Source organism: Staurois parvus, unplaced genomic scaffold (genome assembly GCF_062004578.1).
Source record: "Staurois parvus isolate SC_StPar_1 unplaced genomic scaffold, SC_StPar_1.0 ptg000132l, whole genome shotgun sequence".
Classification (NCBI taxonomy): Eukaryota; Metazoa; Chordata; class Amphibia; order Anura; family Ranidae; genus Staurois; species Staurois parvus.
This window is the reverse complement of record NW_028317928.1, coordinates 2,055,411-2,073,042: the sequence shown is the minus strand read 5'-3', so window position 1 is coordinate 2,073,042 and position 17,632 is coordinate 2,055,411. Positions and strand designations below refer to the sequence as shown.

General features: G+C 42.6%; 2 protein-coding genes across 3 annotated transcripts in view; both read left to right on the top strand.

The window, feature by feature from the left end:
* Positions 1–6,654, top strand: part of LOC149466140 (uncharacterized) — a 40,273-nt gene extending 33,619 nt beyond the window's left edge. For both annotated transcript variants that reach the window (XM_089672734.1, XM_089672735.1), the window contains exons 11-13: positions 1,663–1,771; positions 2,048–2,194; positions 5,105–6,654. In XM_089672734.1, the coding sequence (XP_089528860.1) occupies positions 1,663–1,771; positions 2,048–2,194; positions 5,105–5,178 (330 nt within the window). In that variant the 3' untranslated portion in view covers positions 5,179–6,654. The remainder of the gene's footprint in view (positions 1–1,662; positions 1,772–2,047; positions 2,195–5,104) is intronic.
* Positions 6,655–10,338: 3,684 nt separating this feature from the next.
* The window catches only part of LOC149466139 (uncharacterized), a 28,485-nt gene continuing 21,191 nt past the window's right edge, over positions 10,339–17,632 (top strand). The window contains exons 1-2 of the mRNA XM_089672829.1: positions 10,339–10,412; positions 15,320–15,417. Coding sequence (XP_089528955.1) covers positions 15,384–15,417 — 34 coding nt within the window. The 5' untranslated portion in view covers positions 10,339–10,412; positions 15,320–15,383. The remainder of the gene's footprint in view (positions 10,413–15,319; positions 15,418–17,632) is intronic.

Here is a 17,632-nt window from a genome sequence, read left to right as displayed (position 1 = left end):
AGCTTAGGTGCAACCTGGAACCCTCTTTACTGTCATCTCACACAGAATTTATACCACATAGAATCAGTTAAGAGCTTGCTCACATTATCCTAAGCAATGCAATCTGTAAACAGTAATATCATCAGTACATCTAATGAACAGCTAACAGTGATCTAATTAACAGCAAGCTTATCAACAGCCTGGCAACCAGGCCAGCCAGGAGTCCAACCCAAACTGTCCGGCAACAAGCTCACACCCTTGGATATACAAAGCACATTACACATGCTATCTTTCAGGTTTTTCTTTTCACTTGTATAATCTGTCCATGAGAAAAGTCATCATAAGACATAACTCATATAACGTTCCAGCAGTTTGAAAAAGTAGAATTAGTTTATCTTCATAGAGTTTTTGAGGGAGATGGTTGATAAATATTTCTGTCCCAAGTGAAGGAGCTTCTCCAACCCAGTCTTCAGAGGGCCACCATATTTCCTCTGACTATTAACCTGTCCAAGATTAATATTATACCTTTCCATTCACTCCAGAAGGAAAGATTTATTTTCTTTATTCAGAGAATTAATCCAAGCCTCGCTCCCAGCGTTCATCAGGTTATTATCCATCATCACAGACTGATCCGCTCTCTCCATGTGATCAGAGGCTGAACTGAGCTTTTTTCCATGCTATGACTGGGAAAAGCAGACAAAATCCCCATTCTCCTCCATAGGCCATAATCAGTGGGTGAAAAGGCTAGCCTCTAGTCCCCTCCAAAAGCCCTTGTCCCGGTTGGGTCTGTCACACTCGGCCATGCAAAACTGTACCCAAATTAAATTTAGATCATTTTTTTTTAACACAAATAGAGCTTTTTTTGGTGGTATTTGATTACCACTGGGTCCTTTATTATATAAATAAATTTAAAGAGACTGAAAATTTTGATACAAAAACAATATTTTCTAGTTATAAATTATAAAAAATATCCAAAAAAAATAAATTTCATAAATTTAGACTAAAATGGATTCTGCATTTATAAGTGTATAATAATTGGTTTATGTGAAAGTTATAGTGTCTTCAACATATGGTATATATATATATATATATATATATATATATATATATATATATATATATATATATATATATATATACACACACTGGAATTTACATAGCTATAGACACTATACTGGTAAAGGCAGTGACCAGCGATTTATAGTGGGAGTGTGGCAAGCAATCTGGCTCTAAAAGACCCTCGCTGTGAGGTACACTAACTGATGCTGACATCACCAGTGAAACCAATACAGTGAATACAGTATTAATTACACTGGCAGTGAAGGCGGTAACATGTGGGGACAATCAAGGGGTTAACTGTGTGCCTAACAAGTGTAATGTGTGTAACATGTGCTGCTCTTACTTATAGATCTGGTTGTTTTTCAGGGTGAAGAAACAGCCAGATCACTCATCTGTGTACAGAGCCCTGTGTTGTTTGTAAACATAGGACTCTGTGCTGTAATTGGCTACAGCCAATCAGCAGGTCTCAGCCATAAATCAATATATGTTATACATCTTCCATTATAATGACTGGTTTGCATTACAAATCAAATATATTTTTACTTACTGGGTGCAGTGGAGTGAAAATGTTGCTTTGGGCGGTAATATTTAGATAATTTACTATTTCGTTTTTATCTCATTAAGGGTAAAAAAGCTACTTTTAAAGCTGAAGTGAAAGAGGAAGCAGAAGAGCCGTATGTGATGGATGATGATCCATGTAAGGAGGAGGAAAGTCCTCCAGAGATCAGCACAGGTGAGGAGTAAACACTAAATCCAGAGAAGAGTCCCAGATCCTCCTTGTTCAGTCACTACAACCATCTCTTCTTCTCCCCCCTCCTCTGTCAGTAGACAGTAATGGGGGGACAGTATGTGCCCAGTGGGGGGGTCAGGAGCCATCAGCCTCTATTAGACTCCGGCTCTACTCCTCACATCATGTCATTGAGACATGACCAGTCTCCCCCACACACACTCTCTGGTGTTTCTCATACATCTCAGTACAGGGGGCTTCACTCTCCTTCTTTATTTACAGACCCCGGAGACACCAGAGACACTCGGAGAGATGTCAAAGCTGAGGAGGAGGAAGATGGACATGTGAGAATTGGAGCAGATGCAGAAGATCCAGATGCGATGGGTGAGCAGTTTAGGGAAGAGGAAATCCCTCCAAAGATCAGCACAGGTGAGTAATGAACAATAAATAAAGTCCAAAAAGATGCAGATATACAGCTATGCACCTAGGAGGCGCTCTGATGTTTTTTAGAAATTCAGGACAAAACTTTGATTTTTTGTTAAGAGGCACAATTAACCGCTTGTTGACTACCCTATAGCAGTTTTACTGCTACAAGGCGGCCGCTCTGTGCAGAATCGTGTGTGTGTGTGTATATACAGTATATATGCATTTCCGGGTGGAGGGCACACACGCCCATCTACCCACACTGTCATTGGCTCCTGTACATGTCAGTCACGGGGTCCTGGCCAGCGATTCATGGCCAGGACCCAGCGATTGGCGGAGCAACTGGCAGGAGAGAGATCTGTGCGTGTAAACAACACAGGGATGTCAGCGGGGATGTGCCGCTCATCTCTTAGTAAAACACCACACAGTATACAGTAAAAGCACTCCCTAACACACAGTTCACCCTTTGATTGCCCCAGATGTTAACCCCTTCCTGCCCAGTGTCATTAGTACAGTGTCAGTGCTTTTTATTAGCACTGATCACTGTATTCGTGTCACTGGAGATGTTAGTGGCAGTCAGTTCCTACCCTGTGTCAGAATGTCCACTGCGCTATCACAGTCCTGCTATATGTCATTGATCGCCGCCATTACTAGTAAAAAAAAAAATAAATTCATGTTTCAGTATATATACACCATTGTTTATAGCAAAAATAATTTTCACACAAATTAATATACACTTATTGGGATTTTTTTTTTTTACCAAAGACGTAGCAGAGCACATTTATGCCTAAATTTATGAAGAAAGAAAATTTTTTTATTGGATGCGTTTTATAGCAAAAATTAAAAAATATTGCGTTTGTTTTGATTTTTGTACTTTTTTGTTTATGGCACAAAAAAATTAAAAACTCAGTGGTGATCAAATACCACCAAGCGAAAGCTCTATTTGTGTGAAAAAATTATATAAATTGAATTTGTGTACAACGTTGCATGCTCAATTTTCAGTTAAAATAGCACAGCGCCGTATAGCAAAAAATTGCCTGGTCATGAAGGGGGGTAAGTCTTCTGGAGGGCAAGTGGTTAAAGTTCAGGCTACACCTAAACTAATGCTCTCTCCCCCCTCCAAACACCTTTGCTGAGTGACCTGTGAAAGAAAGTTGCAAATACTTACCTATTTTCAGCCCACTCTGGTCCGCTCATGTGATTCTGTTCCAGGGTGTCAGCCAGCGGTGGCTGCAAGGGAGAGGGGTGAGCGGTGTCAACGGATGGGCCAGTGAAGCCTATAGGTGATGTCACCACTCTGGGGTGTTTCAGCTTTGTCCAGCGCTCTACCCTCCCCCCTGCAGCTGCCTGACATAGGCGAGATCACGTGACCTGAAAATAGGTGAATATTTTCGTGCATTTTTATTTGTTAGGTGTAGCCTGGAATTCCACTTTAATTGTGTCTAAGAGGTACCCTTAAAAAAAAAATCTACGTTTTTTCCTGAATTTCAGAAAAGCATCAGCCTGGAATTCATTTTCTGCATTTCTAGATATTCCCGTTAACTCGTTGGCACCGACGTCACACAAATATGCGGCCTCACAGAACTGGGCTTTTCTCTGTGGGGCCGCATATTTGTGTACCTGTCTTTCTGCTGGGAGTGCTCCGTACAGCGCGGTCCAAGCACAAAGACCAGGGTGTCACTGAGAGCCCTGGGTCCCGTTCTAACGATTGGGAGCCGTGACTCCCGATTCCGGGACACATGATCACTGTGATAGCTTCTAATTGGCTATCACAGTGATCAGTCACTGTATAGCCCGCCTCCCTTGTTTTTTTTTTCTCTATGAATGGAGGAGAGGGATATATTGTATCTCTCTAATTCCTGGCATAGAGAAAAAAAAATTGTTAAAAAAAAAAGAAAAAAATATAAATAATTATTAAAAAATAAAATAAAAAATAAAGAAAAAATACCTAGATCAAGGTTTGATCTAGTTCAGTACCAGGGTTAGTGTTTGGGTCAAGGTCAAAATGTCAGGATCAAAAGTCAAGATTTTTTTTTTTAATTGGTATCAGTGTCACTTAGTGTCAGTGTATTTTAGGTAAAAAAAACAAAATGTGCACTATTGTTTCTGGGCTGTACTACGAGTACAAACAACAAATAACATACACATGTATGGTATCATTGCGATCGTCAAGAGCTGGAAAAGGTATTTTGGGTTACTCTTTGATTATAGGTTGAAAGCCCAATTTGTCCTGAAGAAAATGCGGTATAATTCACCTGGATGTACAAAGTAGTTGTGATGATATGTACAGTTTTACTAACACAGGTCAACGTTGCAAAATTGTGCTTAGGCATTTGGATTTGTTTTACCTTAGGCATGAAGGGGTTAAGATAGCAAATGTTCACTTTTTAATTTCTGTAATGGGGAAAAGGTTAGCTGCAGGTAGACCACAGATAAGACTGGTGACTTGTCCTTTTGTCTTTTTTCCCCTTCCTAAGTTCAGGTCCTCTTTAAAAGAGAAGTATGGCCAATGCTCTTGGCCACACTTCTCTTGTACCCTCGGTCAAGGTATTCTTGTGGTCTGTGTCCCCACTGAGGAGATTCATCTCTATTTGTCCTGGTAACATTGCCACTAAGACAAAAAAATTTAGGAGAAATCCAAAATTTTAACGTTGCTACCTGACCAAGAGGTGAGTAGAAGCATCCAATTGGGGAACCTGTTCCAGTGGCAGCTGTCAAAGATGGAAGTGATGGGAAATCTTGCCAAGGAGACACAGATATCAAAACATAATCTGCTAAGGGTGTAAACCCTTTGCTAATTTAAAAAAAAGTTTTGCCTGTACATACTGTTTAAAACTTTGAAAAAAAAAACAGATTTGATCTTAACCATTTTGCAATTTTGCTATTTTTTTTTCCTAATGAACATCGACACTACAGGAAAAACCCAGAGAAATGTTCCATTGTCCTCCCAGGCGAAACATAAGACAGCTGTTCTTCAGAAAAAATCCTAAAGGATCTTCATTCAAGCCCTCACAGTGCAGATCTATCATCCGATATCTTTATACATAGCTGGAATTTTCCTGGTGCCTCCTGACACCCACCCTACATCATCTTAAAGGGGATTGATATCATCCCTTCTCTAGAAAATGTTTTACCAGGAACACCTTTGTCTCACATCAGGGAACCCTTACTGGAGAAAAGCCAAATTCAAGATTTGGTTTGATTAAATGTCCTACAAAGAAATCAGAACTTGCAAAGACACTAAGATTTAGAATGCAACCGAGTTCTTAACTGGAGAACCAAACTTAATTCACATCAGAGAACTGAGACATGCAATAGACAAGTCGAAAACAGAAGGTTCTGTCGATCGAAAAACAAAACTGGAGCATACGACTGTGCCATCATTTGTTTTGTTTTTTTTAACCCCCCTGGCGGTATTCCTGAATGTAGCTTGGTGTATAGTTTCAGCACCACAAGCGGTAACCCCAAGCTACACTCGGGAATACCTTGCAGCAGTGCTCCGGGATCTTTTCTGCATTTACCTTGTCCTGCGCTCCCGCGATGTCCCCACTGCAGCGTCCCCGGTCCATTTCCTCCGGCCGATGCCAGCACCTGTCTTGGGGGTTCCGTTCCCTGCGACGTCAGGATGTACGGGGACGGAACTGGCGGGAAATTTTAAAATGCCAAAAAGTGACATTCACTAAATACACTAAAATCACATAGTAAAACATTACTGTATCAAACCATTTCACATACATTTTGTCCCGAGTGCTTTGTCCTGTGCCCTGTCTGCATTTCTACTGTTCTTTCTGCCTGGAAACTGAGAAACGTCCATGGCATCCAAAAAGCGTCCCTTTAGGTCAAAAGTGGTTTTAGACCAGCTAGAGAACAGCGATAGTAAATTAGAACCACTTGCAGAATTGAGTGATGATTCATGGAGGAAATTCGTCATCAGACACTGAAAACGATTTTGCGACTTTGCTCAGTGATGTGCGCTATATTTCAAATTTCAGTGTTTTTGGTGTGATTATATTATTGAATTAAATGTATTATTATAGTATTATTTTTTATGATTATTTATTATATTATAATTTATGATTTTGTGTTTCAAATTTGAACATACCCGGGATGTTTACTAGACTCTTGTTCAGACAGATTTCAGTGAGTTATTCCTAAAAATTACAGGCCTACAATACAAAAAAATACATATTTCCATGCAAAAAAATGTACCGCTTTGAGCACAGAAATACTGACATAATCAGACAACTAGGGAGGTTAAACAAAATCCAGCATGTTGGATCAGGCACTTTCGATTGCGACACAAAAATCGCAAACAAATGATGCAAAAAACAAACAACCAAGAATTTTCATTTGGTTTTCGACTCATCTATGGTCTGCTTAACTCCTAAAAGATGCTTGGTTTGTGTGAGGGGCGTTCAAGTCAAACAGGGGCTTTTGAGTTTATATAATAAAAGAACAAATGTCAAGGAGTGGAAATTGCATTTATTTTTTTATATACTCCCTTTCTACATAATACACTTATCCCAGTTGTTCTGCTTTGCGTTTTTGAACTGTTGTATAACACTAGTCAGACAGTCTAACAATAATTCAGAAGTCAAGAAACATGAGACATCAGATCTGTGTGTATTCTTTGTTCTGAATAACTTTGTAAAACTACAACATAAGCATAAACAAAACATATGTGTCAGTACATTAAACATTGTACAACAGCTTCATCCCATCAGTGAGTGTACTCACGGACAATTCCAGGAATAGCTCAGAGCTCCACTGTATGCTGCTTGCTAGATCCAGAAGCAGTCACGAAATGGAGGATAGGAAGTTCCAGGTTAAAGATTACTGTCTCTATGTGAAAATTACCACTTCCTGTCAAGTCCTGATATAACTAGGCATAATAATAACTCTGACCACTAGATGGCAGCAACATCACATAACATTGCAGTATAATCCATTACAGCACATTACATACATTGATTTTCAACAATATGGGCAGAACACCAGTGTTTAACTAATGCCTGGAAAGCCTCGGCATAGAAAGATTTGTCAGTACGCCTGAACCATCCTAGGACAGCCAGCTTCACTTACTCATCATTGTGCTCACCGTTCTCACAGAAAGCTTCATCTCTTGTGCAATTTCACAACAGATTATGTGTTGATTATCCAGGATCAGTATGTATGGGTGGTAAAATGAAAAGAAGACTTTGAAAACACATCAGATCTCAATGGGGGAAAATTCTCCTGCTGGATCTCTATACTGACATGGACTGGGTAATGTGTTAGGAACATAAGGACGCCCCATCGTTTGATCGAAATGAAAATGATCGACCTACAGAGGACTGAATTCAAAGACACCCCGAAAATCAAAGTGAAAAAATGATGCAGCAGGCGAGTTCATTTTGGTGAAATGTCATTGCAGCAACTCAAAATGGTCCTCAGTAATTTTTATGGCCCCCATGTGCTTGTATGCATGCCTGACAACGTTGGGGGAGGCTCCTAATGAGACGACGGATGGTGTCCTGGGGGATTTCCTTCCAGATCTGGACCAGGGCATCACTGAGCTCCTGGACAGTCTGAGGTGCAACCTGGCGATATCGGATGGACCGAAACATGACATCCCAGAGGTGTTCTATTAGATTTAGGTCAGGCGAGTGTGGGGGCCATTCAATGGTATCAATTCCTTCATCCTCCAGGAAATGCCTGCATACTCTCCCCATATGAGGCCGGGCATTGTTGTGCACCAGGAGGAACCCAGGCCACACTGCACCAGGAGGAACCCAGGACCCACTGCACCAGTGTAGGGTCTGACAGTGGGTCCAAGGATTTCATCCCGATACCCAATGGCAGTCAGGGTGCCATTGTCTAGCCTGTAGAGGTCTGTGCGTCCCCCCATGGATATGCCTCCCCAGACCATCAATGACCCACCACCAAAACGGTCATGCTGAACCATGTTACAGGCAACAGAAGGTTCTCCATGGCTTCTCCAGATCCTTTCACCTCTGTCACATGTGCTCAGGGTGAACCTGCTCTCATCTGTGAAAAGCACAGGGTGCCAGTAGTGGACCTGTCAATTCTGTTGTTCAATGGCAAATGAATATCAAGCTCTTTGGTGCCAGGCAGTGAGCACAAGGCCCACTAGAGGACGTCAGGTCCTCAGGCCACCCTCATGAAGTCTGTTTCTGATTGTTTGGTCAGAGACATTCACACCAGTGGCCTGCTGGAGGTCATTTTGTAGGGCTCTGGCAGTGCTCATCCTGTTCCTCCTTGCACAAAGGAGCAGATACCGGTCCTGCTGATGGGTTAAGGACCTTCTACGGCCCTGTCCAACTCTCCTAGAGTAACTGCCTGTCTCTTGGAATCTCCTCCATGCTCTTGAGGCTGTGCTGGGAGACACAGCAAACCTTCTGGCAATGGTATGTATTGATGTGCCATCCTGGAGTAGTTGGACTGTCTGTGCAACCTCTGTAGGGTCCAGGTATAGCCTCATGCTACCAGTAGTGACACTGACCCTAGCCAAATGCAAAACTAGTGAAAAAAAAGATGAGTAGGGAAAAGAATGTCAGTGGTCTCCACCTGTAAAGCCATTTCTGTTTTGGGGGTAGTCTTATTGTTGCCCATCTAGTGCACCTGTTGTGAATTTCATTTACACCAAAATAGCTGAAAGTGATTAACAACCCCCTCTGCTACTTACCTGACCAGATCAATATCCCAGGGAGCATGAAAGTGTCCAAAATATTTTGGTATCCTGACGCCTTAAGAGTTCCCTTCACTGGAACTAGGGGGCCAAGCCCAACCCATGAAAAACAACCCCACACCATAATCCTCCCTCCACCAAACTTTACACTTGGCACAATGCAGTCCGGCAAGTACCGTTCTCCTGGCAACCGCCAAACCCAGACACATCCATTGGATTGCCAGACAGAGAAGCGTGATTGGTCCCTCCAGAGAACACGTCTCCACTGTTCTAGAGTCTAGTGGCGGCGTGCTTTACACCACGGCATCCAACGCTTTGCATTGCACTGTTGTTGGGCTCATCTGAAGGCCACACAAAGTTTGGAGCTCTTTAGCTATTGACTCTGCAGACAGTTGGTGACTTCTGCACACTGTGCGCTTCAGCATGCGCTGACCCCGCTCTGTCATGTGACGTGGCCTACCACTTGGTGGCTGAGTTGCTGTAGTTCCCAGTTGCTTCCACTTTGTTATAATCCCACTAACAGTTGAGCGTGGAATATTTAGTAGCCAGGAAATGTTACGGATGGATTTATTGCACAGGTGACAACCTATCACGGGACCACGCTTGGAGTCACTGAGCTCCTAAGAGTGACCCATTCTTTCACCAATGTTTGTAGAAGCAGTCTGCATGCCTAGGGGCTTGATTGTATACACCTGTGGCCATGGAGGGGATTGGAACATCTGAATCACATGATTTGGAGGGCGGGGACAATACTTTTGACAATATAGTATACACTTATTGGTATTTGTTTTTTTTATTTTGCCAAAGACATGCAGCGAAATTCGTTTTGACCAAAATTTATGAAGAAATTAAATATTTTTTACATGTTGGCTATGTTTTATAGCAGAAAGTAAAAAAATCTTTTTTTTCCAAAATTGTCTTCTTTTGTTTATATTGCAAAAAAAAAAAAAAATCCCATTGGTGATCAAAAACCACCAAAAGCTCCTTTTGTGTAAAAAAATGTATATAAATTTAATTTGGGTACAGTGTTGCATGTGCTGGGCTCTATAGCAAAAATAATTGCCTGGTCATGAAGGTGGTAAAAGGGGAGCTCAAGTAAATATGATGATGACTATTATTCTACAGTGACGTTCAGCTGACAAACCCACCGGAGGCCAGACGGTGACAAAGACCTATTATTTCAGTGTAGAGACAGAGCCACCACTAGAGGGCAACAGGCTGCTTTTTAATAAGAGGAAGTGTCCCTAGTGCTGGAGGTCCGGCCGCCATTTTGTTGTAGAATCGAGATTCTTTTTTATTTACTTTATGTATTGCAGTAGAAACAGATTTTGACAGCTGCTAAGTCTAGGTATTTTATATATGGGATCAATTGTTGTTAAAGGATCATACTTTTGTATCACTTAGTTCTATTTGAATGCAGGTGGGAGGCCATTTTGTTGTAGCCCATGTAAGAGGACCGGGAGGAGTGTTTACTGTAGCCGAATTGTTCTGTTGGTGAGGCGTGAGGCTGAAGAGTGTGTTTCCAGGGAGGAGGAGGTAATAATGTCTTCTTATTATGAGAGAAGGGGGTCCCAGCACTGTGTGTGGACTGGATGGGGGATCATGTCACCTCCACACATCCTCATCTTCCTGCAATCCTCTGATGTGTAGCCCAGTACAAGTAGATGAAACAATGTGATTGTGAGATCTCCAGTTGGGATTTTTCATCTGATTGGACTTGGATTTTTCTGTATGTTGAGGCACTTTCAGCCAGTGGTGACCGTAGACCTCCAATTGGCTGGTTCAACAATCGCAGGAGGCAGGGTTCTGTTGCATATGGCTGCACTGTAGAGATGTGATCCTCATCTGCCATTGGACAGTTTGCATGTGGCATCATTTCTTGCCGATAATGTGCGGGATAACCAATTGTAACCACTTCAATAACGGGCACTTTCACCCCCTTCCTGCCCAGACCAATGTTCGGCTTTCAGCGCTATCATACTTTGAACGACGATTGTGCGGTCATGCAGCACTGTGCTCAAACTACATTTTTATCTTTTTGAGGCAGATAGAGCTTTCTTTTGGTGGTAATTAATCACCACCAGGGTTTGATTTTTTTGCTAAACAAACAAAAAAAAGAAAAAAAACCTGTTTTTCTTAGTTTCTGTTATAAATGTTTGCAAAGAAGTTTTTTTTCTTTTTCCGCTGATGAGGCTGCATTGATGGGCTGCATTGATAGGCACTGATGAGGCTGCATTGATGAGGCTGCACTAATGTGCACTGATGGGCATTGAGAAGGCGGCACTGAGCAGGCTGCATTGATAAGGCTGGACTGATGGGCATTGATGAGGCTGCGCTAATGTGCACTGATGGGCATTGAGACGTTGGCACTGATAAGGCTACACTGATGGGCACTGATGAGGTTGCACTAATGTGTACTGATGGGCATTGAGAAGTTGGCACTGATGAGGCTGCACTAATGGGCACTGATGAGGTTGCACTAATGTGCACTGATGGGCATTGAGAAGGCGGCACTTATACGGCTGCACTGATGGGCATTGAGAAGGCTGCACTAATGTGCACTGATGGGCATTGAGAAGGCAGCACTGATGAGGCAGCATTGATAAGGCTGGACTGATGGGCATTGATGAGGCTGCACTAATGTGCACTGATGGGCATTGAGAAGTTGGCACTGATGGGCACTGATGAGGGTGCACTGATGGGCATTGAGAAGGCGGCACTTATAAGGCTGCACTGATGGACATTGATGAGGCTGCACTGATGGGCATTGAGAAGGCGGCACTGATAAGGCTGCACTGATGGACATTGATGAGGCTGCACTAATGTGCACTGATGGGCATTGAGAAGGCGGCACTGATGAGGCAGCATTTATAAGGCTGAACTGATGGGCACTGATGAGGTTGCATTGTTAAGGCTGCGCAGATAGGCATTGATGAGGTTGCACTGATGGGCACTGATGAGACTGCACTGATGGGCACTGATACGGCTACATTGATGAGGCTGCACTGATGCGCATTGATGAGGCTGCACTAATGTGCACTGATGGGCATTGAGAAGGCGGCACTGATGAGGCTGCATTGATAAGGCTGAACTGATGGGCATTGATAGGCACTGATGAGGCTGCACTAATGTGCACTGATGGGCATTGAGAAGGTGGCACTGATGAGGCTGCACTGATGGACACTGATGAGGCTACACTGATAATCAGGGCACTGATGGGGCTGCATCGATAAGGCTGAACTGATGAGGCTGCAAGGATGGGCACTAATGAGGCTGCAATGATGATCAGTGTAAAAATTATACTGTCTGTGCCCTGTCAGACAAACCGGTTATCCGTGTCGACTCTCCTTTCCTCACACAGACACAGTGTGTGTGGAAAGAACTACTGATAACCGAAAAGCCTGTTGACTTGTGACCAGCCGTGATTGGCCCTTTACCAAGGACACAGCGATCACAGAGTGCAGCCAATGCACACCCCAGGGGTATGTCTTAGAACTGGAGAGCCACACTGTAGCTGTCTTTCAGCTCTAACACAGGTGGGAAGGGGTTAAGTAAAGTTGTGCAAAAGACGTAGCAATACAGTTTGGCTGAAATTTATGAAGAAATTTGATTTTTTTTAAAATTTTTATTGGATATGTTATATAGCAAAAAGTAGATTTTTTTTTTCCCTTAAATTTTGGGTCTTTTTTCATTTATATCACAAAAAAAAACCCCAGTGGTGATCAAATACCACCAAAACTAAGCTCTATTTGTGTGTAAAAAATGATATAAATTTCATTTGGGTACAGTGATGCATGACCAGTTAAAGCAGTGCAGTGCCGAATTGCAAAAAATGGCCTGGTCACGAAGGGGGTAAAATCTTCCGTAGGTCAAGTGGTTGAAAGGCCTCACAGCTGACAATGCATACTGTATCAGAGCAAAAGCTATGATGTCAAAGGAATTACCTGCAGAGGTCAGAGACAGGATTGTTGCAAGGTACAGATCTGCGGAAGGCTTCAAAATAATTTCTGCTGCATTGAAGGTTCCTAAGAGCACAGTGGCCTCCATCATTCTCAAATGGAAGAAGTTTGGACTCTTCCAAGAGCTGGTCACCCGGCCAAACTGAACAATCGGGGGAGAAGGTCCTTAGTAAGGGAGGTAACCAAGAACCCGATGGTCACTGTGACTGAGATCCAGCGATCCTGTGTGGAGATGGGACAAAGTTCCAGAAGGACAACCATCACTGCAATCCTCTGCCGATCTGGGCAATATGGCAGAGCAGCTAAACAGAAGCCTCTCTCTTTTGGGTACAGTGTTGCATGACTGTGCAATTACCAGTTAAAGTAGAACAGTGCTAAATAGCAAAATATGGCCTGAAAGGGGTAGAATCTTCTGGAGCAGAAGTAGACATTATAGCCCAGATATAGAGACATTTATCCAACTGTACGCTCAGAACGGCTGATTTATAGCCCAGATACCGTCTATACATAAATATAGAGCCACTATAGCAACTGTACCTCCAGAACCACGGGGAGGTCCTGGGTCGTATCGGACCGGAACACAGTGCTGTATGGAGCCTCTGCTACATATAGTTTATACAGCACATCCAGCGGCCTTACATGTTAGCGGGGGACAAAGTTCATTAGGACCGGCTTGTAAAGTATAACAAAAGCTGAAGATCAGATTTATGCCCCATGCACATTAACCACCTCCTGTCCGGCCGTTGTATATAAACGGCCTCCCTGCTTGTGCGTACTCCCTGGGAGCACGCAGCACCGCGATCCGGTGCCCGCTGTGTTCTCCGGACACCGTGGAACACCGATCGTCAGACGGGACCTTTGTGCGAGGTCCCGATCATGTGATCACTGATTGGCCAATCAGTGATCACATGAATAGTAGTAAGCAAGATGTCACTTCTGACATCATTGCTTACTACGTGTGAAATCTGTGAATGATCACAGAGATCACATGGTACAGGGCCATTCACAACAGCCTTGTACCATGTGACAAGCTGTGACCAATCACAGCTCACACATTATTTCTCAATGGTTGCAGGAATGCAGCCAGAGAGGAGAAATTATTGATTTTTACAGCCTTTATGGGTGTAAAAGGAATCAGTGTAAAAAAAAAAAAAAAAAAAAAAAATCATCACCCTCCATAAGTAGTACAGTGTCGCCATGGTGACACTGTACTGCTAGGGTGACAGTATGTAAAAAAAAAAATAATATAAAAAAAGTAAAAAAATTATAATTTTTGGTTATAAACCAATTTGGGTTATTTTGTTTTTTACTAAAAAGATAACGGAATACATTTTGGCCAAGATTTATGATGAAATATTATTTATTTGCAAAATGTTATAAGAAAAACACTTTTTTTTCAACATTTTTGAACTTTTTCATTTACATAGCAAAAAAAATAAAAATCCCAGTGGTGAATAAATACCACCAAAAATTCATATGGGTACAGTGTTGCATGACCGCGCAATTGTCATTCAAAGTGTGATACCACTGAAAGCGGAAAATTGGCCTGGGCAGGAAGGGGGTGAAAGTGTCCGGGCTGGAAGTGGTTAAGCTTCTAGAAGCTGCTAGTGTTCTCCTATGTGTCCATGCACACTACTTGAGGCTATTACCATTTTCTGAGCTTCAGCATTTAGGAGCAGAAAAAAAAATATTTTTGTAGAGTTTTTTGGAATGTTTTTCAAGAAGAAAAAAATAACAACACTACTAAAACGCTCCTAACAGCTTTTTTTTTTTTTTTTCCTTTTAGCTTTTTTCTATATGTACTGCATAACGCTCCTAAATGCTATTACCAGCATATTTTCTTTTTTTTTATCCAGCGATTTTTGAGCTTAAAAAAAACCTGCTAGTGTCCATAGAACCTTAGCCTGGGTTCACACCATGCAGTGTAGGACACTGCATGTAATTCGCACAGGAATCACACTGCATTCTTGTGTAAATTACATGCAAATGTCTGTGTGGTGTGACTTGAGCCAAACATTTTACATGGCTCAAATCGTATTGCATCCGCATCAAAAAGGTGCAGGACCCTTTTTTAAATCCGCACTCTGAATGGCATTGCATGGGTCTTTTCATCGTTCTTATGCAATGCAATTTCTAGCAATCGCATCGTGTTTTGCGATCTGTTTTGGGGTGCCAATTTATCATTGACACCTGCACCAGATCGCATGAATGCAATTGCAATGCGGTGCGGGAAATGCACAGGATTTGCAGAGTTCACCGCACTGGTGTGAACCCAGGCTTGATCTCTAAAAAGATTTTTTTTTAAATGTGCGGCAGCCTGGTGAACCTTGATTTCTTCTACGTTGTTCAGTTTAGATCTTCACCATTCACATACTGCCTACCCCTGTTCTACGTATAAAGCTAATTTTTTTTGTTGCATTTTACAAGGACTGTATCGGATTTAGTTACATTTTTTTCATTGGATTTGATGTTTCTTTATTGCAGGGTGACCTGAAGCTAAGGTTATTTTGAAGTTATTAGAAGGACACAAGACACTGTAAAGGGCATCATGATGGAGAGCCAGCTTCCCCTCAAATCACCAGGTAAGAGGAGACATTTCATTTAGAAGGTACTATGGATCTTCCTATATACAGGCATCCTCTGACAGAGGTCAGATCTTGCTCAAGGTATATTGTTGATGGTAATATGCATCCCTGCTCAGCAGTCTGGTGGGAAGAGCCAATCAGGCCATGCTGAGCTGCGCATGTCCAAGATGTAAAACAGTGGGTTGCACAGCGATGATGTCACTTGTTAAAGCCAATTTTATTGAGCCAAGCAGTGCATGTCGCAAATCCCCACCTAGAGACTACACCTCTCTAATGCATTTCACCTGTACAGACGTGTAAATAGATATTCCCCAAAGCAGGGGTGTCCAAACTATGGCCCTCCAGCTGTTGAAGTACTACAAGTCCCATCATGCCTCTGGGTGTCTTGCCTGTGGATGTCAGAGTCTTGCAGGCCTCATGGGACTTGCAGTTCCTCAACAACTGGAGGGCCATAGTTTGGACACCCCTGCCCCAAAGAAAAAGTGTATGGGACTTTTCAGGCAACATACAACATGGATATAAAAAAACCCCATAAGTTTATTATTGTATACCTATAAATGTAGCGCTCCCTAATACCACAATAGTAAATAAATATATGATTCTATCTGTGATAACATACACCATAAATTCAAAATTAAATATAACAAATAAAGTGACAGTGATTACAAATCAAACACTAAAATTGTAATTATTAGCAAAGTATTCTTAATAATAGTCCCATCAATCAATAAACAGTCCAATAATAGTGATAAAGTGATTCATAAATCATCAATTGGTGACTTTCCATGAATCCTCCAACCAGTAAAAATGTGCGCTCACCTCCTTCTATGCCTATAAAATAGGCTATATACCTTTGTGGTTCACAAAACCTGGAACCTGCCAGAATAGTTGCAGTATAGAATGGATGTGAGGTCCTTTCCTATGGATGACAAGGCTAACCCCTTGTTTGCTGGATATCCCTGCAGGGATTAATCCCTCCTTCAGCTGTTAGAGATCACTTGCTTTACTCCTCTTTATTCGTTCCTCAGCAATAAAGAGAAATTGGAGACATAGTGCTTTATCCTTATAGCAAAGTACTTTATTCCCAAAATCAATCTATATTACACTCATATTTAAAATAGATTAAAAACACGAAGTGTCATTAAAGCCTCTGTCGGCCGCCAAGGCATGTACTTGCCGTCTGTTGTCTGCTCTCTCTGGTGCCGAGTGACGTCGTAGCTCCCTCCTCCCTCCCACAGTCTCCTGGGAACATTCACAGGTCTCAGAAGACTGCTGGACCAATCAGAATGCGCAGCACAATTCGCGCATGCACAGCAGGCACCTGGCTATGAAGCCACAAGCTGTCACAGCCTGGTGCCCACAGTTGTGATGCCAGCTCAAGGGAGGGAAGGAGGAGAGAAGGGACGGCGTGGTTGAGTACAACGCTGGACCCCAAAACAGGTAAGTGTGTGTTTATTAAAAGTCAGCAGATACAGTTTTTGTAGCTGCTGACTTTTAATAAACACAAAACTGACTAGAGCTCCGTTTTAATGTGGTTCTAAAGGCTCAAGGGTTTTTACCTTCATGCATTCTCTGCATGAAGGTAAAAAGCCTTCTGTGTGTAGCAGCTCCCTCTAACACTTACATGCGCACCATTCTGATCCAGTGATGCCCGCAAGAGCCCCGGTTTTCCAGGGACTCACTTCTGATTGGCTGAGGCAGCATCCAGAGCCATTGGCTCCCACTGCTGTCAATCACAGCCAGTGAGCCAATCAGGAGAGGTAGAGGGCGGGCCGAGTTGCGGCTCTGTGTGTGAATGGACACACAGAGCCAGGGCTCGGGAGAGCTCCTGCTTGGGTGCCCCCCTAACAAGCTGATTGCTGTGGGGGCACCTGACAGGAGGGAGGGGCCAGGAGTGCCGGCAGGGGACCTGAGAAGAGGAGGATCCAGCAATGTCCTCACGCAAGCCAATTCTTCAATCAGCTTTGGGTCCAGGAGCCAGCATCTTAAAGTGATACTAAAGTTTGTTTGTTTTTTTCTTTTAAAAAACAAACATGTCATACTTACCTGCTCTGTGCGGTGGTTTTGCACAGAGCAGATAAGTATGACATGTTTGTTCTTTTAAAAGGAAAAAACAAACAAACTTTAGTATCACTTTAAGATGCTGGCCCTTAGACCCAAAGCTGATTGAAGAATCGGCTCGGGTGAGGACATTGCTGGATCCCTGGACAGG